Here is a 22,995-nt window from a genome sequence, read left to right as displayed (position 1 = left end):
CTATAAATATCTTGGAATCACACAAGCAACTGGAAATCATAAGGAAGCCGCAAGGAAGGTGGCCACAGCCAAGTACCAACACAGAGTAAGGCATGTCCTGAAGAGTCAACTGAATGGGAGAAACAAGGTCAGAACCATCAACACATACACACTGCCGGCCAACTGATACTTGGTTGGTATATTAACCTGGCTAAAGGAAGAGATAAAGGCTATTGATTTTAAGACAACGCAAGTCCAACCCCTGAGACTACAGACTAATCGGAAGGAGGTTGGCCAAGGACTAGTGAGCGTCAAAGACACTATCCAGGATGAAACAACAAAGATCCAGGAGTACATCAGGAAGATGGCCCCAAGTGATTACCTGCTAAGTGAATTTCTCCGGCAGCAGAAATCTGATGATGAGGAGGCAGGTGGGGAGGAGGGACCATCATAGAAGGACAAGCCCCTGCATAGCATGTACCACCAACAGAAGTTGTGATTTCGAGAAATCATGCCAGTGGCTGGAAAAGGCTGGTGCTAAAAGCAGGTGCTAACTATAAGATCAATAGAGGCCAGAGTCTACCAGGCTGTGTAAAGATGCCCCTGAGGCGGTCCAGTGCATTACAGCGGGGTGTAAGATGCAGGCAAGTACAGCATAAATGGAACGCTATAACCAAGTGGTTGGCATAGTATACAGGAACATAGGTGCCGAGTCCCAAGGTCAAAGTAGAAGGCACCTCAAAAGGTGGCTGAGAATGACAGAGCTAAGATCCTGTGGAACGTCAAGATCCAGACTGATAAAATGGTAATGGCTAACCAACTGGACATCATGGTGGTTGACAAACAGCACAAGAAGGCAGTTGTGATAGATGTAGCAATCCCACTATGGTAAGAATAAAACACCCCCCCAAAGCTGGGCCTAAAGTAGTGTATAAGAGGTCATACATAATATTTAGTTTTTTAAAACTCTGATTTCCAGCATGCCTATTTCCAGCATTGATATTAACACTGACAAATATGAAAGCTAAATAGTTATTTTATATTGACAAGAAAATGATGATTGGAACTGTTTACTTGATTTTAGCGCAGCATTTAATATTGTAGACCATAGTTTATAATTAACACAATTAACTTCATATGAGTTAAGTCCAACATCAGCTATTTAACCAATAAATGGACTGCATTAAATAGCATTTTTCTATTCTTAACGACCACTCAAAGTGCTTTGAACAGTACAGGTACCATTCACTATTAACACACACATTCATACACTGTTGGCCGAAGCTGTCATACAAGGTGCCACCTGCTCATCAGATAAACCTTCATTCACACACCAATGGAGCAGCATCAGGAGCAATTCGGGGTTCAGTGTTTTGCCCAAGTACACTTCGACATGTAGACTGCAGGGGTCAGGGCTCAAACCACCGACCTTCCAATTGGTAGAAGGCCACTCTACCACCTGAACCACAATCACCCAGTAGGAAGCAGTCTGTATTTTTTAATGGTAGTTTTTCCTACCCAGTGTGGCGTGCCCCAGGGAAGTTTCCTTGGGCCACTTTTAGGATTTGTAGGTGCGGTGCTAATCTATTCGCAGATGATATGACTATATATTTATACTAACTATAACTAAAATAACTGAATTTAACCTGAATTGCATGTATTTGACTTGACTGGATATGTGAGAACAGACCAAAAATGTAACAGAATCCCCACCTATCAAAGCATCTGGGAACCCATTTCAGGAAAGAGGTTTAACAAACTCTGAGTCTAATCCTGAACTCTGAGTTGATTTACCAATCAACTCAGAGTAGGTTCACTCAGAGATAAGTGTGTGCACCACCACTATAAAAAAGCAGCATGAATGGAGCAATGATACTACGATTCACCATGGTAACAACCACAAACAAACTGGTCAGCGGAAATGTGCACATACAGTGAGTTTGAACATATATTTTGTTAAAAAAGTAACACAGTGGCTGCTGCAAAAGAGAGAGAATTTGAGTGGGAGAAAATTGCTGCAAGTGTTTTAATTTCATATTTAATCATAAGTATAATATTACTGGTGAAATGGTATTGAACCTATAATCTAATTCATTTAGGTGCAATCCTGCCGGCAAAGGCCTACTAAACCCATTCTGAGGCTGCAGCACCATGTCATTAACAGAATTATAATTCATAATCTTTTATTTCAAAGGGTTTACATCATTCACCTGCAATAATGTGGAACATCTTTTTAAAGGCTCTTGCTGGTTTGTGTCCAGGGAACACTACAAAAACATTTAGGAAACGCTTCAGAGCGAGTCACACTCTTCTGACAGCGCTTTGCTATAGAGTGGCTTTACTAATATGCTCCGCATCACCATTGTTGTAAAGAAAACTGCCGTTTGCAAAAAATTTTAATGTGACACAAAAAATCTGCTGGGATGTAAGAGCACGTCCACGATGGGTGACGTTAGTGATATGAGGACGGATATGGTTATGTAGGTTACATAACTGATAGACTGGGAAGAAAAATGATACCACTCAAATAGGTAAGCTAGTATCTGGAAATGAAAATGCATCTATAGTCGGGGCCTCAATATCATCTCCCGACGTAAGTTTAACTCCCTGCAAAGTAATCAACGAGATCATCGACAAAAGGAAATGCCATGTTTTGAGAAAAAAAAAGTTTTATAGTCTGCCTAACACAGTTACAGTAATAAACCAACCCTGTTTTTTTATTCATGCAGATAACACACTGCGCTAAAATGCGCCTGATACAGACTGAATAAATGAATGAGGAAATGAAAGAGCTCTGTGTCAGAGGGAGGAGACTGAGAGAAACTCAAGGTTTATTGAAGAAAACCTACTCCTGACCAGGTTAGGTTCACAGGCTTAACCTCCCTTTCTGAAACAGAAAACCCAGAGTTTCCCTCATCACAGGGTTAACAAACTCAGAGTTTTCACTAAACCTGCTTTCTGAAACGGGCCTCTGGTCTCTTTTGGACCAACGTATACTGTGTACTATATACTTCCCTCACATCAGGAATGGTCTGTACTGTACTAAAACATGCAAATTCCACGCCCAACTTTTTATTTGTAACACAGTAAAGCACGTCTTGTCATGCCTTTATACCTAAGCTATAAAGCTCGTCTTTATCTAATCAATCATTGTATGAAAGAACCAACAGCCTTCATATATAGTTAACTACACTGACTTAGGAGAATCCCAGTACATTTTGGGTTTCTGCAAAGGAAATGATGCCACCCTGTGGGCAAAACCACACACTGCAAAAGCTGTGATCCAATGAGTGTCTCATGGCAAGACCATGTGATACACACACACACACACACACACACACACACACACACACACACACACACACACACACACACACCCTCTATACATTGTCAGTTGGCAGAGATTTATGGGCAAGGCAGATATCTAGACATAATAAATGTTTGTGTCCCTCAGTGCCTACACACACAAACACACACACACACACACACACACACACACACACACACACACACACACACACACACACATATATATATATATATATATATATATATATATATATATATATATATATATATATATATAAAATTCTAACTTCCTCACAAGTAATTACAATGGACAATCCACAATGAAATATGTGTAGCACCTTTTTAGGCTCTAAGAATACAAATGTTTTTCCTTAGGTCCAATGCTTTAGTATTATGTGGGGCTAAATCAGTTTGATTCTGTTGTAGGGAGTAGTGACATTAAAAATCTGCTTGCTATATTGGCTGGCAATCTAAAAAGGTAATTTCAAGCCTGAGTCGTATTGTGCTCATTCTCACACACTGATAAGAGTGTTTGTGTGTGTGTGTGTGTGTGTGTGTGTGTGTGTGTGTGTAATGGTGTGTGTAATGGTGTGTGTCCTAGAGGCCTGGTTGAGGAGATAATGCAGTGATGGATTTCTATCATCTGGCCATTGTCAGACATTTTCAATTGCTTTCTGTTACTCAAACTCTCACTCACTCACACACCAACACACAGATACTCACATACTTCTATTCAGTTTGTTTGTGTGTATGTATGTATACTGTGTATGTGTGTGTGTGTGTGTGTACGTGTGTGAGTGCGTGTGTTTGTTGGGTATCCTTCAGCCTGCTATCAGTCTCTGCTAATGCTTCATTCTCATGTTAACCTGCAGCCTGCATCTGCAGCCTGCTGATAAAGCTCCCTTTTCATGTTGAAAGGCCATTTTGCTTTTATTGTTCAGAGGTAGCAGGGACCTGAAAGTGACTTGTCAAATTGTCAGCTACACCTGCCGTTACCACCACCACCTCCCTGCCATACCCCTTTCCTCTTCATGTCTAAAGCCACATTTCATATGATTTATGCCCTCTTTCTTCAGCAAGCATGTAACAGAAGCAAATGTGTACAGTAACCACATCAAATGCTTCTGTGTGTGTGTGTGTGTGTGTGTGTGTGTGTGTGTGTGTGTGTGTGTGTGTGTGTGTGTGTGTCCATGCAGCATATTCTCATTGTCATATCCCACAAAAGGCACCATCCTGTTTTTGGTAACAATACTAAATGTAAAAAAAAAACACCATGAAATCCTCATCATTCCTGTTCAGTTTTGCCTCAGTTTTTTGGGAATTATATTTTTCGGGCAGGGTTGGGCTAAGGATTTGGTAACCTTTATCTTAATATAAAAACTTCTTCGGAATCCATGTATCCGTGTTTTTCCCCCAGCAGAGTCTATCTCTGAAGACGAGGACTGTGGAGAGAAATTAGTCTTAGTATGATAACAACAACAAATGCATGTTTTATCCATCCATCCATCCATCTTCGTCCGCTTATCCGGTGTCGCGGGGGGAGCAGCTCCAGCAGGGGACCCCAAACTTCCCTTTCCCGAGCCACATTAACCAGCTCCAACTGGGGGATCCCGAGGCGTTCCCAGGCCAGGTTGGAGATATAATCCCTCCACCTAGTCCTGGGTCTTCCCAAAGGCCTCCTCCCAGCTGGACGTGCCTGGAACACCTCCCTAGTGAGGTACCCAGGGAGCATCCTTACCAGATGCCCAAACCACCTCAACTAGCTCTTTTCGACGCAAAGGAGCAGCGGCTCTACTCCTCACGGATGACTGAGCTTCTCACCCTATCTCTAAGGGAGATGCCAGCCACCCTCCTGAGGAAACCCATTTTGGCTGCTTGTACCCTGGATCTCATTCTTTCGGTCATGACCCAGCCTTCATGACCATAGGTGAGGGTAGGAACGAAAACTGACCGGTAGATTGAGAGCTTTGCCTTCTGGCTCAGCTCTCTTTTCATCACAATGGTGCGATAAATTGAATGCACCCGCTGCGCCGATTGTCCGACCAATCTCCCGCTCCATTGTCCCCTCACTCGTGAACAAAACCCCAAGGTACTTGAACTCCTTCACTTGGGGTAAGGACTCATTCCCTACCGTGAGTAGGCACTCCATCGGTTTCCTGCTGAGAACCATGGCCTCAGATTTAGAGGTGCTGATCCTCATCCCAGCTGCTTCACACTCTGCTGCGAACCAATCCAGTGAATGACGGTGCCAGAGGTGCCATCAGGACCACATCATCTGCAAATAGCAGCAATGAGATCCCCAGCCCACTGAACTGCAACCCCTCCCCACCCCGACAATGGCTTGATATCCTGTCCATAAATATTACAAACAGGATTGATGACAAAGCGCAGCCCTGGCGGAGGCCAACCCTCAACTGAAACAAGTCCGACTTACTGCCGAGAACCCGGACACATCTCTCACTTTGGTTGTACAGAGATTGGATGGCCCTGAGAAGAGACCCCCTCACCCCATACTCCCGCATCACCTCCCACAGTATCTCCCGGGGAACCTGGTCATACGCCTTCTCCAAATCCACGAAACACACGTAGACCGGATGGGCATACTACGCCTTCTCCAAATCCACGAAACACATGTAGACCGGATGGGCATACTCCCAGGCTCCCTCCAGGATCCTTGCGAGAGTAAAGATCTGGTCCATTGTTCCACGACCAGGACGGAATACACATTGTTCTTCTTCAATCTGAGGTTTGACTATCGGCCGAACCCTCCTTTCCAGCACCTTGGAGTAGACTTTACCAGGGAGGCTGAGAAGTGTGATACCCCTATAATTGGCACACACCCTCTGGTCCCCCTTTTTGAAAAGGGGAACCACCACCCCAGTCTGCCACTCCTTTGGCACTGTCACATAGACTTCCATGCAATGTTGAAGAGGCGTGTCAACCAGGACAGCCCCTCCACACCCAGAGCCTTGAGCATTTCTGGACGGATCTCATCAATCCCAGGGGCTTTGCCACTGTGGAGTTGTTTGACTGCATGAGTGACTTCTGCCTGGGAAATTGACAACGATCCCCCATCATCCTCCAGCTCTGCCTCTAACATAGAGGGCGTAATAGTCAGATTCAGGAGTTCCTCAAAGTGCTCCTTCCACCGCCCTATTACCTCCTCAGTTGAGGTCAACAGTGTCCCATCCTTACTGTACACAGCTTGGATGGTTCCCTGCTTCCCCCTCCTGAGATGGCAAACCGTTTTTCAGAAGCACCTTGGTGCTGACCGAAAGTCCTTCTCCATGTCTTCTCCAAACTTCTCCCACACCCGCTGCTTTGCCTCTTTCACGGCAGAGGCTGCAGCCCTTCGGGCCCTTCGGGCCCTTCGGTACCCTGCAACTGCCTCCGGAGTCCTCTGGGATTCAGTTGGACGGCTTCCCTGACCACCGGTGTCCACCACGGTGTTCGTGGGTTACCGCCCCTTGAGGCACCACAGCTCCTCGCCGCAGCTTCAGCAATGGAAACTTTGAACATTGTCCACTCGGGTTCAATGCCCCCAGCCTCAACAGGGATTCACGAAAAGCTCCGCCGGAGGTGTGAGTTGAAAGTCTGTCGGACAGGGGCCTCCTCCAGATGTTCCCAATTTACCCGCACTACCCGTTTGGGCTTACTAGGACTGCCAGAGTCTTCCCCCACCCCCTGACCCAACTCACCACCAGATGGTGATCGGTTGACAGCTCCGCCCCTTTCTTCACCCGAGTGTCCAAAACATACGGCCTCAGATCAGATGAAACAACAATCATTGACCTTTGGCCTAGGGTGCTCTGGTACCAAGTATACTTAAGAGCATCCCTATGTTCGATTGGTGTTTGTTATAGACAATCCATGACTAGCACAGAAGTCCAACAACAAATAACCACTCTGGTTTAGGTCAGGGAGGCCGTTCCTCCCAATCACGCCTCTCCATGTGTCTCCATCATTACCCACGTGCACGTTGAAGTCCCCCAGCAGAACAATGGAGTCCCCCACTGGAGCCCCATACAGGACTCCACTCAAGGTCTCCAAGAAGGCTGAATACTCCGAACTCTTGTTTGGTGCATATGCACAAACAACAGTCAGAGTTTTCCCGTGGTTCCTCCCACAGGTGGTGGGCCCATGGGATGGAGAGATGGGGGCCACGTAGCTTTTTCGGGCTGTGCCCGACCGGGCTCTGTGGCAAACCCGGCCACCAGACGCTCGCTGACGAGCCCGCCATCTGGGCCTGGCTCCAGACGGGGGCCCCGGGCTTCCTCCGGGCAGGGTCACTCCATCTCTACCTCGGTCACTCATAGGGCTTTTGAACCATTCTTTGTCTGGCCCCTCAACTGAGACCACTTTGCCTTGGGAGACCCTACCAGGAGCACAAAGCTCCAGACAACCCAGCCCTCAGGTTCATAGAGACACACAAACCTCTCCACCATGATAAGGTGATGGTTTCCGGAGAGGTTTTGTTTCATGATCTACAAAAAAACAGGATTTTACAATGGGTATGGCATCTAATCAAAAACAAATACCAACCAGTTAGAACAATTGTGAAACTATTTTACAAATAAATACATTTGGCATGTATTGTGTGTGCAGGATTGCCTGACACATGTGGATTGAGTTATATTTGTGTGTAGGTTCTGATCCATAAATGCATTGTGTTTCAATGCCGGGGAAAAAGAGAAGGGGGTGAACTAAGTATTGTAAATGCAAAGTCTGAGTGGATAATGCATTAGGGTGGCATCTAAATCATGGCTGCAGCTGTCGCCGTGGTCCTGCTCCGTGCCCGGCTATGCCCTGCTACGCCCTGCTGCACCCTGTAACACCCTGCAGTACCCTGCTACACCATGAACTACTACTATTTCTAGTCATAGTTCCATTATCTTTATTGTGACTATAATTGCCACTGTTCATCACACCCCCAACCGGCACCGTCAGACACTGCTTACCAAGAGCCTGGGTCTGTCCAAGGTTTCTCCCTCAAAGGAAGTTTTCCTAACCACTTGGGCAGTGGGGGAGTTGATAAACCACCACAGCGTCCTGCAATGAAAAGTTGAGAGGGATTCATTCAGTCATGTGTGCGTGGATCAGACTTGTCAGAGTGTTTTGAGGCGGTGTGAGAGTCCCGTATAGGAAACAGGAAACATCACTGCCTTTATCGCTGCCATAAGAAAGTTTTAAAACACCAAACACTAAAGCACTGAACTGCCAAGGAGTTTGTGAATCAAGCTGTTTTCTGCAAAACACGAAGCACAGTCGCTCCATCTCTTTTCTTCTCTCTTTCTACGTGAAATGAAACTGCCTTCGAGTGTGGTCAGTAACGTTGAGATCTATAAATGATCTGAGGGAAAAAAATAAAGTCTACGTATGCTACATTTGTGGGGTTAAAAAACACAACAGGAGTCAGTGACACTCCATCCCCCGCACAACCCTGCGCACCCTAGCAATAAACAACATTAGCTTAACCAGGAGGACTTTTGACTAAATGTAACCATACCTTGACTATATATATAGAAAATATATGTATAAACTGTTGTATTAATCATTTCTGTAACTGTCTTTTGTAAGAGTTTTGCAAGATACTGATGAAGGACCTTGTTTGGCATTTTATTTCAGAGGTTTTATGGCAAAACACTGCCGCTTTACATAATGATTATTTAGCTGTCTTTATTTAGGGCATTATTACATTCAAAGAAAAGACTGTTTATGTTAAAGCTATAGTGTGTAGTTTCTTTCTTCCCCCATGAGGAATGAGGAAGTAATAACAACAAAACGGTCGGCGCATCCACATGATACAAGCCTTCTGTGATCGCGCACCACCCCCACCCCTCCTTCACGCAGTTACTTGTAACCAAGGAGGACACAGAAGATTAAAATAACATGATGGACTCTTCAGAAGAGGTCATTATCGTCACTCAAGTTTCTGAGTGCAAAACACACAATCTTCTGAACATAGCCATACTGAGCAATACAGAGAGAGAGTTAGACTTAATTAGCTTTGCAGTAATTCATTTGGCGATGGCTTGAATGTAACGGACATTCATTAATTTTAAGAAGTTACGCACTAAAGCGTTAATGTTTAAATGTTAAGACTGTTCCTGTTCATAGAGAGTAGTCCAGTTCTGATAAGTGAATGTTGAGTGAAACACTGAGATTTGCTTAGGTCAGTGAAGTGAACATGTTGTCAGCTTAAACGCTGGGAAGCCTGTGTGCATGTCAGCAAGTGAGAGGGATGTAAATTTAAATTAGTAGTATGGATGTCACAAGAACTGATACTTGCAATACCTTTAGATTCTAAAATGACAAAACACAGACAATGCCCATTTTTTTGAAGCACAGTAAGCACTGTGTTAGCATCGCTGCTGCGCCTCTTCCGGACCTGACGGGGGCAGAAGATGAATGCCGACCAGCACAGAAAAACAGAGTGCCTATCTCCATGCACGGCTTTACTGTAACGTTACATCTACAGCAACGGCTTTCACAACTTCACCTGGAGCTCCCAATCAGAAAGTAAGTCTGTTTGTTCTGCCGTTGGCTGTCACAGCCTAACGTTAGCTACAATAGCTGACATTTAGCTAACTTTAATGCTTGTGTTTGGGGGACCTCTATAACGTCAGTTAAGTTAACTTTAACCAGCCCGGTTCTATGTGAAAAACCACAACGGCAGAGAGAAACAGACGTAACTAAACATGCTTGCTGTCTGGGAGTTCCGGGTGAACTCATGGAAGATGTTACCGTACGCTGGCTGTGCAGTGATGCCAGGCATCAGAGCAGCAGGCTGTGGGTCCAGAAGACTGGTGTTTTCTCCAGATTACATGCCAATCACGCTCTCCTTGCCCCCTCTACTCAAACACTTCCACTCCACACCAAAACAGTAACGAATAAAAATACAAAACTGACACTGAACCCTCCCTTCAAGTGTTATCCTGTAATACAGTACCAGTCAAAAGTTTGGACACACTTTATCATTTACTTGAATGGAAAAGCGTGTCCAAACTTTTGACTGGTACTGTCTGGGGATTGGGGATTTATTGTTTTGTTTTTTACTGTGGTATCAAATTAGGTATTAAGAATTATGAAATTTCACTGGTATTGGTATCAATGACTACATTTCTACTACAATATCTGTAGTTGCCACTATTGTTGTGTTATTTTTATAATGTTCAAATGTTTAAATAAATTGAATTAATGTATACGTATTATTCTTTTTTTCTTTCTTCTTTTACACACCGTGGAATCGACTGTGGTATCGACTATCGTGTACTTTTGGTGGTATTGTTACCGACTACTAGATTTTTGGTATTGTGACATCCCTAATTAGTAGATAAATAAAGAGATGAGGGTATGGGGTAGGGTATGGAAAGGGGTAGTCTCGATTTGCCTGACCTTCCTCCACAGCACTGCGAAGGAGGGTCTGGCTAGACCCTATTCCCGATCTCTCTCCCCTTTCTCACCTAGCTGTCCTATCAAATAAAGGCGGAAAAGCCCAAAAAATTATAATAATAAAAAAAAAAGACAACTCAGATTAGACAGATAGTCTAGCTAGCTGTCTGGATTTACCCAGCAGAGATCTGAGGAGCAGTTAACCATAGTCCTCATAAATCCACCGGGGTTTAGAAAGCAACACAAAGAAAGAGTAAGGTAATGGACATCCGGACGGAATTTCCGGCGGCAATGGAGCAATCCCGGAAGTGGAACATCGTGGATAGGGGGTATTGAAATTAAGATGGGGGTACTTTATTGCAAATCTTTGACTAGATTACAGATTCTTATTCCATTTGTGTATCTGATCACTGATGGAAATATTTTTTCCATGTCCAACATTTGTTCTATTGTTGATAGCCATGAATTTAATTTTGGTGGATTTGGCTGTTTCCTTGTCACCTGCTTTATAGCTGTCACCCACACATATTAAAAAGATTAATACCCAAAATATTTTCTAGTTTCAGAGGCTCTTTAAATTAAAAAGAAAAATTACTTTAGGGTTTGGTCAGCCTCTTCCCAAAAAGGGTATTAATATTAGACATGTAAAGGATGTGTGTGTATAATTTGCTACTTGTTCTCCACACCCTGTCCAGCAACTAGTCCTTGCTAAGGGGGAACATTTCCCATGCATATAAGGCATCATACAAATATCTCATGCTCACTTTTCAGGCAAATTCCCTCCAGGATTTTGATTGTGATGTCTGAAAGGTTCCAGTTTGGGACTCTTACCAATCTTCTGCTGATACATTTGTAATTATTTTTCCCATTTATTTTTTACAATTACAATGGTTGAGCTGTTGCAATATTTTGTAGATATTTGAAAGCTTTTCTTTCACTTTACTTTTATTTTCAATCATGAAATAAGTCTTTTTTTATTTATATATCCTCTTCTAGATGTTTCGTAAGATAACTTCTCACCTGTATATACTTAAAGAAATAATGTTGGTCCAACTCATATTTTGAGCGTTTAGTATTCTTTACTCTGGAAATTGGATTATTGTAAAAAAAAAAAGCTAAATTTGTTGTCTAAGCCAACACTGTTAAGGGTCTCAACATAAAAGGCCAGCTTAGTGAATCAAAAGCCTTCCCCGCATCTCATTTTAACCCCAGGTGTTTAGCGCAACAAATGCAAGGCTCTGTTGACTCACCGTTAACAGTCAGCCATAGAGAAAGCAATGCAGATTTTATTATAATTATTTATATGAAGATATAGCAGATTTTAACTGTTACCATTACTTGCATCAAAACCAGTTGGCCACTGGAGACAACGGAATTCCAAGTGGAAGTCATTTTTATTGAGGCTTTTATTTTGGAAGAGAGCTGCTCAAGAAGCTCAGGGTATTCATGTTCAGTCAGAACAGCAGAAGGAACGGCTGCTTCTTGTAGAAAGGTGGGGGAATGAGATATCGGAAGACGGAGGGAGTGAGAGGAGGACGGCTGGAACAAAAAGTGAAGGAAAGGCAACAAAGAATGTGAGGGAGAAGAGAGGAGAGAAAAGGAAAAGTCAATTTCCCATCCAGTGTCTGAGCACCTGAAGGGATGAATTGATTTGCTTTCAAATCTGCTGCTGGATTATCGAGCAGGAGCAGACATTAATATAAAAGAGAGAGAAACGGAGGAGAGGGTGTGTTTGTTTTGTGTCTATATATATATATATATCTTAGGGCTGGGCAACGATTAAAAGTTTTAATTACCATTAATCGCATGATTTCCCTGATTAATTGCGATTGATCGCATGTTATACGCAAAATCCAATAATGAATTCAAAAGTAGTGTATAGCGCAATTTTATTTCAAATGCTTGCCATATGAACGAAAATGCCATAACATTTGTTCTGCAAACACTTAAAGGTGCTCTAAGTGATGTGACTGCATTTTTTTACAGTGTGTTCAGGGGACAGGCAGCTAGCGGATAGTGAGGAGATGTTTGCTGTATGTGATGAAAAATGTTGTAGCATAAAAAACGCGTCACATCACTTTTAACATCAGCATTTTGTTCATACAGTAGCAGTTAAATAAAATAAAATAAATAAAATATTTAGTCTCAACTTAAACAATGTAATCAAAGCAAATACAAAATTAAAGCTTATTGCCACTGCCAGGGCATTCATGTTATCCTCTTTATTATATATAAAATAAAACTGCCCACAAAATCTTGAGCCACAATCATAACATTATAGGAGAATTCCGGCCAATTTTTACGTTAATCTTGATCGCTATAGCTACGCGAGTACTTTCGATAGAAAAAAACCCGACCCGAATCAGTGCAGGTAACACGGAGAAGCTGCAGCTACGTACTACAAGCATCCCCTGAGCTAAAACGGCAGTGCTCGGGGCAAGTTTTAGAGTGCCTTTGTGCCCGTTTCCATGTAGTTACATAGTCACTGATATGGTCATAACCACTACAGTGCTCAATTACCTATTTTGAGGGGGAAATAATCTAAACCTTTCGCTGCAAAGGCATGATCTGTCCTATGCTGGATATCCACCAACCCACCGGGCGCTCCGTGGATTTTTATTGGGATGATTAGCACAGATGCCTGGCTGAATACACTCTCCGGACGGCAGCTAGCAGCTAACGGCTAACAGCTATCTGGCTGTACACACTCACCGGAGGGCAGCTAGCAGCTAACAGCTACTACCGCACTATTGTTTTTTTTAGGGGGGAATACACTTCAAGACATGACATGACCTGTCCTCTGGAGGACATAGCCACACCACCACCGCTCCGTGGATTGTTTTTGGGATGATTATCACGGAAGCCTGTCTGAATACACTCACCAAACGGCAGCTAGCAGCTAACGGCTATCAGCTAGCAGGGCAAGCTAGCTACTGGCAGGATCGAGACAGGGACCAGGGTAGGTGAATTTAAACAATGTCTGAGTTGAAAACGCATCTTGTTGACACGTAAGGGCCCTGTTCTTGTGGCACAGACATATTAATTGCATTTTGTGTCTGTTAAGAGGCACAAAAGCACTCTAAAACTTGCCCCAAGCACTGCCGTTTTAGCTCAGGGGACGCTTGTAGTACGTAGCTGCAGCTTCTCCGTGTTACCTGCACTGATTCGGGTTGGGGTTTTTTCTATCGAAAGTACTCGCGTAGCTATAGCGATCAAGATTAACGTAAAAATTGGCCGGAATTCTCCTTTAAAACAGGCAATTTCTGAGATAACAGCAGAATTTTTTTTTTCTTTTATCAGGGAGAAGCATAACCAGTCTATGTTCAGTACCAAATGTCCCTGTTAGAGTGAGGTGAAGCACAAAGATTTCAGCATAATGTCTCTCCTCTGTTTTCATTACAGTCAGAACATGTGAATGCAGCGCCCAACCAGAATCAGCTTTAAATACAGTCCTAATGTAGTACTCACTAACACGGGCCCAATTATAGTAACTACATGAAAACTTCACTGTTGTTGCAGAAATGTTGTTTGTGTTTAGCCTACATCATCATTTTCTATCATGTGAAATAAAAGGCCAAGCCCTGGTGAAGCTGCAGACAGATGTAAGCTCCCCCTGCTGTTCATAAGGTGCCTCTGCACCCCTTTCGTTTCAGACCCTCCCACCAGCCTTTGGGCCACGCCTCCTCATTTACATTGACATGTGTCAAGTCCAAATGAAAAGGCAATGTTAAATGGAAATTCAAATGCCAAATATTAAATGAAAATTAAAAGCCAATGTTAAATTAAAATTCAACAGCCAAATATTAAATGAAAATTAAAAGTCAATGTTAAATGGAAATTCAAAAGCCAAATATTAAATGAAAATTAAAAGCCAATGATAAATTGAAATTCAAAAGCCAAATATTAAATTCAAAAGCCAAAGCCAAATGGAAAATCAAAAAAAAAAATAACATTTTTAATTTGATCTCGCTTTGTTTTCTCTTTGGACTTTCAATTTCTCTTTGGACTTTCAATTTGAATTAATATTTCCTCCATAATTGTGGTTACCCAGTGATGTCCAGTAGTCCCCAGTGAGAGGAACACGTTGTAAAGTTGTCGCTTTTGCAGTCCTCTCCTTTTCATACAACTTGTGTATTCTTCTTGTGATGGTGCGTCTTGAGGGAATCTCATACCTGCCGTCATTTGTTGCGATTCTCAGAATGTTTCTCTGACCGACGTCCTCCACAACACTAATGGGCCTGCAGTCTGTAGCTATCCACTTAGCTATGGTATTTGTTAGCTTCTTTTGCCTTTGTTTATCTATACTTCTGCAGAAGCCTTGCGTCCACTGTTTGTTTCGTTGAATGATTTGCTGGTATCAACAGTGTGTATTGCGTTTAGGTGATATTTCAGACTGGAAGTACTCCGGAGATAAGAAAATTCTACTTTGCAGTGGTTACAAATAACTTTGGTTCTGTCGACTGTGCCGTCTGGAAGAACTTTAAAATGAAAATGGCCATGCAAAAGTTCCGTACCATTCTCCATGTTTGTTGGTTTGTTTATCTTTTGTTTTTCTTTTCCGGTTCCTGTAAGCAGCACAGACACTTACAAAACTTTTACAATAATAAAAGAAATAATAAAAACGGCATTAATGCGGCGTTAATTAATTAATGAGTTAACGCAATAATAACGCGTTAACTTGCCCAGCCCTAATATATATATATATATATATATGGCCATATAGGCAGACAGAGGGCTTTTCTCTGCCCAGAGAATTAGAGAGAAAAAAGGCCTTCAATTTTCCACTTGAGCAGATTTCAATTTACACACACATCCCCTCCGTGACTCCATCCTCCCGTTGTTATTGATAGCATTTAGGGCGGCTGTGATAAAAGATTGGCCACTTAGTGTTTTCATTCATTTGTTTTCCATCACTGGCAGGACACTTGCTCATACAGGACAGTGTCTGATACAAAGCAGCTTTATGGCGAGGATGTAAACTGTGTATCTTGGTTTGGATGCAGCACAGACTAATTCAGTAGCTAGGAGAATAAAGACGGTGGCTGAAACTACATTTTTTATTTTAATGAGAAGCCTTCCTGTTTTTTTTATATGTTCCTGTTTTAATTTGCTGTTAATGCAACCTCAACATTTATTCCATGTTTTTGCCTAATGCCAATAAACTGTAGTGTTGAATCGATAAGCGGAGAACAACTTTGATAAACAAATAATGTATTTATTGATGAAGACAATGCACATTAATCAACATTTCTGTAAATCTGCCAGTGTTAGCCAGCTGGCTAATTTTCAACTGTAGTCACCTAGCATGCAAGTCTTCATGGTGGGAGGAAACCCACACAAACATGGGGGGGACATGCAGTCTCCACACAGAAAGGCCCTGCCCGGACCGGGGATCCAACTCTATAATAATAGTGTCAGTCATTTCTTTATTCATTGTTTTTTATTATTTTTTATTATTATTTATTAATTTGGGTTTGGTAGGAGCCAGTATATGAGAAGTTACAGTTACCTACGTGTATGATACAGCATAAACATAATATATACAGTAGTGAAAAATATGTAAAAATGAAAATAAATGGTTATAATATGTGTTTGTTATTGTTAATGATATTACAGGTTTACAGTCAACATGATTTGATGTGGCTTTAAATAAGTATATATACATAAGTTTAAACCCTAACTATAAAGGGCTGCAGTTGGTTCCAAACTGCAGTTGAACTTATTTTGTTCACGTCAATGTAGGACATGGAAAGTGGCTGTATCATTCCTTTCCAAACCTTCTTGCCATATCAAATCCACACTCTACATATATATTTTACAAAATACTACCTCTGACATTCTTATAATAATAAGTAAAGAAAGTTAACACTTAACTTAAGCCAAAAACACACAGGACGCGGAAGCGCCGTGATGCAAAGCTATTTGTATTTCGGCGCCTGTGTTATCTAATCTGTCAGTTCATCCGGCTGCAATCAGGCGCAGTCGTTTCGGCGTCTCCTCTATTTCTTCTGTGAGCGAATATGTCATGCCAGGTAGGTATAACATACAGGAAGGCCACAGTGCAGCCGAAATACAAATTTCAAAATAAAACACCCAGGTTTATGGTGATTTTGGCTGTCTTGAACTTCTCAGCTGTGTCTACAGCTAGACACGATCAAGCACACAAAGAGAGACTGACAGACAGACACACACGCACATGCACACACAACCAAACACTCACGGGAGGAGAGAGAGAGAGGCGAGAGATGCTTTGTGAATGTACGCTTCGCTGCACTTTGCCAGCACATCTTGGCATCAAGAAGATGTCATTTAATCCCAGTCTCTACTGTCTAATCACCCTGATGAACTGAAAACACCTGTGTTGCTCTTCAGAGCCTAACTGGACCTTTCTGATATTTCTTCCAACTGGTTGTGATTCATGTTTACAATGAAGCAAGTTAAATTGATGCAATGCTAGCTTACCATGCTAATGCTAAAGCTAGCACTCATAATGATAAACTGAACACTGGGGAAAGTATTAGCCCTTAGTAGGAGCAACAATAGCCCTTTCCAAATTCCTATTTTGGACAGATTGGAGCCGAGGAGTCTAGGAAATGACTCGAGGAGAGAGGAGTCGAGGCAACAGACATTTAACAAACATGAGTTATCTTTGCCTCAAAAGTGTCATTTGAAAGCTACGTCAATCAAATATGGCATGCAGCACTGCTGCATCAGCTGTTCCTTGTTTTGTCCGAATCAGAAAAAGGTTTTATTGCCATAATAAGTACACTTATGGGGAATTTGCCTTGGTGGTTGGTGCATACATAAACAAACAAACATATTAAACATTAATAAGAAATAAACAATATACAAAAAAATACAGACAAAATAACAAAAAGAGGCTGAATGGGTTGAGTGCAGAATTGCAAAGAATAGCATGTGCAATGGGCAGATGTATAGTCCAGAATGAAGGTAAATGCAAAGTGTAGTGACTAGGGACCGAATGGCTTTTTATTGAGTTTATTTAGCTCATATATTTAGCTTATTGCTCTGAGTGAAGTTAAGCTGGGGTTTTATTGTGAAGGGTAGACACGGAAAAGCAAGCGTTATGGTAACGGCTTTTTTCCAAACTTTTTCAACACAACAGTTGCAATGTTCCTGTCAGCTATCTGCTGAAAAGGAAAGTGAGGAAAAGTTTGCTTGGTAGCCTATATCCAGCAATCATGTAACGTTGGAAGCATCAAAAAGTGAACTGCAGTCAAAGCCGGTAAACCTCCCCCACACCCGTTGCTGTACAGAGCTGCGTGCTGCTTCAGCAGTTTTTTTTCTTTTTCTTTTTTAAAAGTCAATTTTTTCCTCAACCTTTCTTGTTCGGCCGTTTAGTTTTATTCACAGTTTTTTAATATCCAATATCCAATGCTGTCCAAATTGCTTCAAATGCTCCAAAATCCAGTTCCAAGTTCATTAGGTACCCAGGAAACCAAGTGTGAAGTAGTTTGGATGAACGGGTTATGAGATATTTCAAAGACAGACCACACACACACACACACACACACACACACACACACACACACACACACACACAGACACAGAGGCTTCCTTATTTATTAGATAGATAAAGCCAAGCACCATTGCTGTTTGTATGCGTGTGTGTGTGTGTGTGTGTGTGTGTGTGTGTTGTTGAGCCATGTCAGACCACGTCAGCTCACAGAATAGCTTCACACTCTGCTTTTGTGTAGGTTTTCATTTGAGCTTTATTAACATAAAGTCTGCCTTACCAAGCTTTATCTGCCCAGGTTGTGCTTCTGTAGAGTGTGCTATGTGCATTTAAAGGAACAACGTGTAGGATTTAGTGGCATCTAGTGGTGAGGTTGCAGAATGCAACCAACTGAACCAACGCCTTGCATCACCCTTCCCTTTCTAAGTTTGTAGTAGAACCTATAGTGGACTTCAGGTAATGTAGAAACTCGGAAAGGCCTCTTTAAAGCCTGTGTTTGGGTTATCACTTTTGGGCTACTGTAGAAACATGGCGGTGCAATATGGCAGGCCATGTGGAAGAGGACGCTCTCCCTATGTAGTTATGAAGGGCTCATTCTAAACTGACAAAAACAATTAATAGTTTCAGGTGATTATACACTAATAAAAACATAATTATGAATATTATATTGCATTTCTGGTGCCACTGGTGCCACTGGTCCTTTAAAACAACTACAATCAACATTATTTATAATAACAATGTATTACATGGCAATGTGGAAACAATGTGTAATGTGAAAGGTGTATCTGGTAGGGATGAACAGACGGAGAATTATCATCTGAATCCGCAGCTCTGCTCGCCGTTAAGGAGCTTTATAGTGTGCTCCAGCTTATTGTTTGGCTGTCCGGCACACAACTCTACTGTTTTGGTTCACTCTCAGTGCTTTCATACTGTTGCTGTAGGTTAAATGTTCCATTCCTGGCTGTGCAGGGAAATACAAATGTGGACGTGAATGTGGATACTCAATTGCAGTTGAATCGGCAAGTAAAGCAGCGTCAGGTGGACAGCGCTGTTTCCTCTTCCTCAACACTGCATTAAACAACTTTGTTTAGCCATTGATGTCCCAGAGAGAAACCGGCTAGCTAGCTGGAGATAAGTAGCTCGGAAAGTATTGTGTTAGAATCAATCCGACACATTCATCATATGTTAATATCTAAGTAAGTTGAGCACTCTCTTTAAAGCTTGATTCCTTTTTTAATCATCATACAGGACATTTCAGTCTCAATCGACAGGCTTGGAAATATATGAGTTTGAGTCAAAATTCATATCCACTTTAATTCATTTTAAGGTCTTTTTCTGGTTTGATAAGAAAAACGACATAGCCACTTGATGTATTAACCAATGTTTATCCTCATTTGATTGTAAAGTGTTACCAGAGGTACTTGGTTAAGTGACAAGAGGAAAGATATCTATCTTTGACAATAGCAAAATAGAAGAATAATCGTAATGCTATCCTTGCCCTATCACAGGTGGTGTATAAGAACAATGACATCCGTCTTGAGTTGTCCCGGTTGGCTCGCATTGTGGACCCTAAGATGAAAATCCAGGGTGAAGTGGCCTACAAGTGTGAAAATGTAGCCACTCTGGACCCCATTTCTTTCGAGACTCCCGAGGCCTACATCAGCCTCCCAAAGTGGAACACCAAGCGGATGGGATCCATCTCTTTCGATTTCCGCACAACTGAGCCCAACGGCCTAATCCTCTTCACCCATGGCAAACCTCAGGAGCGCAAAGACACTGCCCGCAGCCAGAAGAACACCAAGGTCAGTCCATAATCCCAAAGATCTCTTTCTCATTTCAACTCTGCTTTAAGAAGTCTGCAAATATTAGGTCAAATGAAACCATACTTGCTGTTTGGAAGTCTTGAAGAGAAAAAGGCTAAATCAGTTGCATTTGACTTATTCTATGACCTGCATGACCTTCACATGCATCATACATCATTATAATTTGTTTAGAGGCATGTTTGATGGCTATTTATTTGCGCTTTAGACCGTAATTGCTGTGAAACAATCATAACATAAGCTTTAGTTATCTCACCGACAGATTGTTACGCTCTTTCTCTCTCTCTCTCTCTTCGCTTGCCCGGCTCGGTCTCTGCAGCCAGCAGTTTCAACTGCATGCTGCAGAGAGCCTACTGCACAATGAGGGATTCAAATAGAATACACTAGTTCTCTAATTGTGTATTTGTCACATGTCCTGCCTTTTCTCAATAGACATGCCACTTCAAGAACCACATCTTGCATTCCTTTTTTCAGAGAAGGCAGTTTGATTGATCTGTTGATGTGTTCTTTTGACCTTTTGCAGGTGGACTTCTTTGCAGTGGAGCTGCTGGATGGCAGCTTGTACCTTCTGTTGGACATGGGCTCAGGGACTATCAAGGTGAAGGCCACGCAGACAAAGGTCAATGATGGTGCCTGGTTTCACGTGGACATCCAGAGAGATGGACGCTCAGGTCAGTTGTGTTGGTGAATCATGAATTTATTTAATTTTAATTTAATCAATTCAATTTTGTTTTTAGTATCAAATCATAACAAGTTATGTCAAGACACTTTACATCTAGAGTAGGTCTAGACCACACTCACAAACACACAAACTATAATTTACAATTCCAACAATTCCAGTAACAGTAGTGAGGAAAACCTTTCTTTTAGGCTGAAACCTTGGACAGACCTTCAGGCTGTTGTCTGCCAGGGCCGGTTGGGGTTATGATGAACAGTGTCAATTATAGTAACAATAAAGATAATGCAACTATGACTAGAAATTGTAGTTGTAGTAGTTCAGGGCGTAGAAGGCACTGCAGGATGTAGCAGGGCATAGCAGGGTGTAGCAGGGTGCCGAGCAGGACCACAGCGGCAACTGAAACCATAATTTAGGTGCCACCCTAATCCACGGAAAACTGCAAGGCGAGAAAACATACGGACTCCAGGGAATAAGCTCCCTGGAATTTAAATACAATTTTTCTATAAAAACCCCTATTTGAAGTATATACATTTTAAAAAAATCACATTTTCATGAACTCCAGTAGATGTACAATTATCCAAAATACAAAAGTAAACCAAAAGCTTTACTTTTCATGAATTATTCAATACTATTATTTTATGGAAAACTGACTTAAAGGTCCCATCACATGGGCTCTTTGGATGCTTTTATATAGACCTTAGTAGTTCCCTAATACTGTATCTGAAGTCTCTTTTATATAGGACCTTAGTGGTTCCCTAATACTGTATCTGAAGTCTCTTTTATATAGGCCTTAGTGGTTCCCTAATACTGTATCTGAAGTCTCTTTCCCGAAATTCAGCCTTGGTGCAGAATTACAGCCACTAGAGCCAGTCCCACAATGAGCTTTCCTTAGGACGTGCCATTTCTGTGTCTATAGCTATTGAGGAGGAGAGAGGGGGGGCAAGGTGGAGGGTGGGGGTGTGGCCTTGACCAACTGCCACTTTGCTCGTGGGGGAATGCATATTAATGTTAAAAAACCTCATAAAGTGAAATTGTCATGCCATGGGACCTTTAAGAAGTTGTTGCTGAAGATTTGTTGCCTTTCCTTAAAAAACATAAACTTGAATAAATTTAATTTGATTTCATTCTAAAACACATGATGATACAGTACAACAAATGTCTTAGAAAGTTCAGGATGAATAGTAGTATTCAATTCAATTTGTAGTTTTATTTCTAGTGTCAAATTATAACAGGAGTTATCTCAGGACACTAGGTCTAGACCACACTATCATTTACAAAGACCAATTCAGCCCTGTACCTGATCCCTACTCCCTCCATCCCCACCACAGGGACCATCTCCGTAAACAGCAGAAGGACCCCGTTCACAGCCAGTGGTGAGAGCGAGATTCTGGACTTAGAGGGCGACATGTACTTAGGGGGGCTTCCCAATGACCGCACCAACCTCATCCTGCCCACTGAGCTCTGGACGGCGATGCTCAACTATGGCTATGTGGGCTGTATCCGTGACCTTTTCATTGACGGTCGAAGCAAAGACATCCGTCAGATTGCTGAGGCACAAAATGGCGCTGGCATCAAACCCTCTTGCAACAAGCAACCAGGCAAGCAGTGTGAGAGCTACCCATGCAAGAACCGAGGTGTCTGCAAAGAAGGCTGGAATCGATTCATCTGCGACTGCACTGGTACTGGCTTCTGGTCACGCACCTGTGAAAGAGGTAAATGCTTTTTTAATTTGCATAAATCTTAGAACATACTGATACTTTCTCCAAGGCAGAAGCAATGGGGTCTAAAACAACAGAGAGACTTGAGGACTGGAGAAGCAAGGGAGAAACAGTAATCACAACACTGGTAAAGGAAGTCCTACTTGCAGACTAACTGTAGTAGTGGGAGACAGATACTAAATCCAATTGCCCAACCACAGAGAAGAAATCCAAAAAATCTCCTGGTGTATAGTAGATTATGGGATATTCAGAACCACAAAGAATGTGAGTATATGTGTTCACCAAATGTGGACAGAAGAAGCCATATTTGATCCGCATTTAGACAAGTCTTTACAACCATGGATGTATAAAAAAAACCTTCCATTTATTACTATGAGAGTTGCTCAGTGGCGCATGAAGACAAAAAAGTTCAACTTCCGTGTATAAAATGACCTGGATGATCGGCGCCGATGGGCATGGCCCATAGACCATGTGCACTAGAGACCTCCACCGGCCGAACTGGCTACTTCCGGTTTAGCACTTCACTAAAATGAATGGGGATTAAATTCTGATAGTGAAACATGTCCCTTCACGAGGGTTGTGACACTCAAAAGAAATGTATCAACTGATTTACTAACGTGT

General features: G+C 42.2%; 1 protein-coding gene across 1 annotated transcript in view; it reads left to right on the top strand.

Annotated features, from left to right (window-relative positions):
* The window catches only part of nrxn3a (neurexin 3a), a 232,902-nt gene that overhangs the window by 123,731 nt on the left and 86,176 nt on the right, over positions 1-22,995 (top strand). The window contains exons 9-11 of the mRNA XM_028565234.1: positions 19,666-19,959; positions 20,501-20,648; positions 21,985-22,368. Of these exons, the coding sequence (XP_028421035.1) occupies positions 19,666-19,959; positions 20,501-20,648; positions 21,985-22,368 (826 nt within the window). The remainder of the gene's footprint in view (positions 1-19,665; positions 19,960-20,500; positions 20,649-21,984; positions 22,369-22,995) is intronic.

This window comes from Perca flavescens, chromosome 20, assembly GCF_004354835.1.
Source record: "Perca flavescens isolate YP-PL-M2 chromosome 20, PFLA_1.0, whole genome shotgun sequence".
In the NCBI taxonomy this organism is placed as follows: Eukaryota; Metazoa; Chordata; class Actinopteri; order Perciformes; family Percidae; genus Perca; species Perca flavescens.
This window is presented reverse-complemented; position numbering and strand designations above follow the sequence as displayed.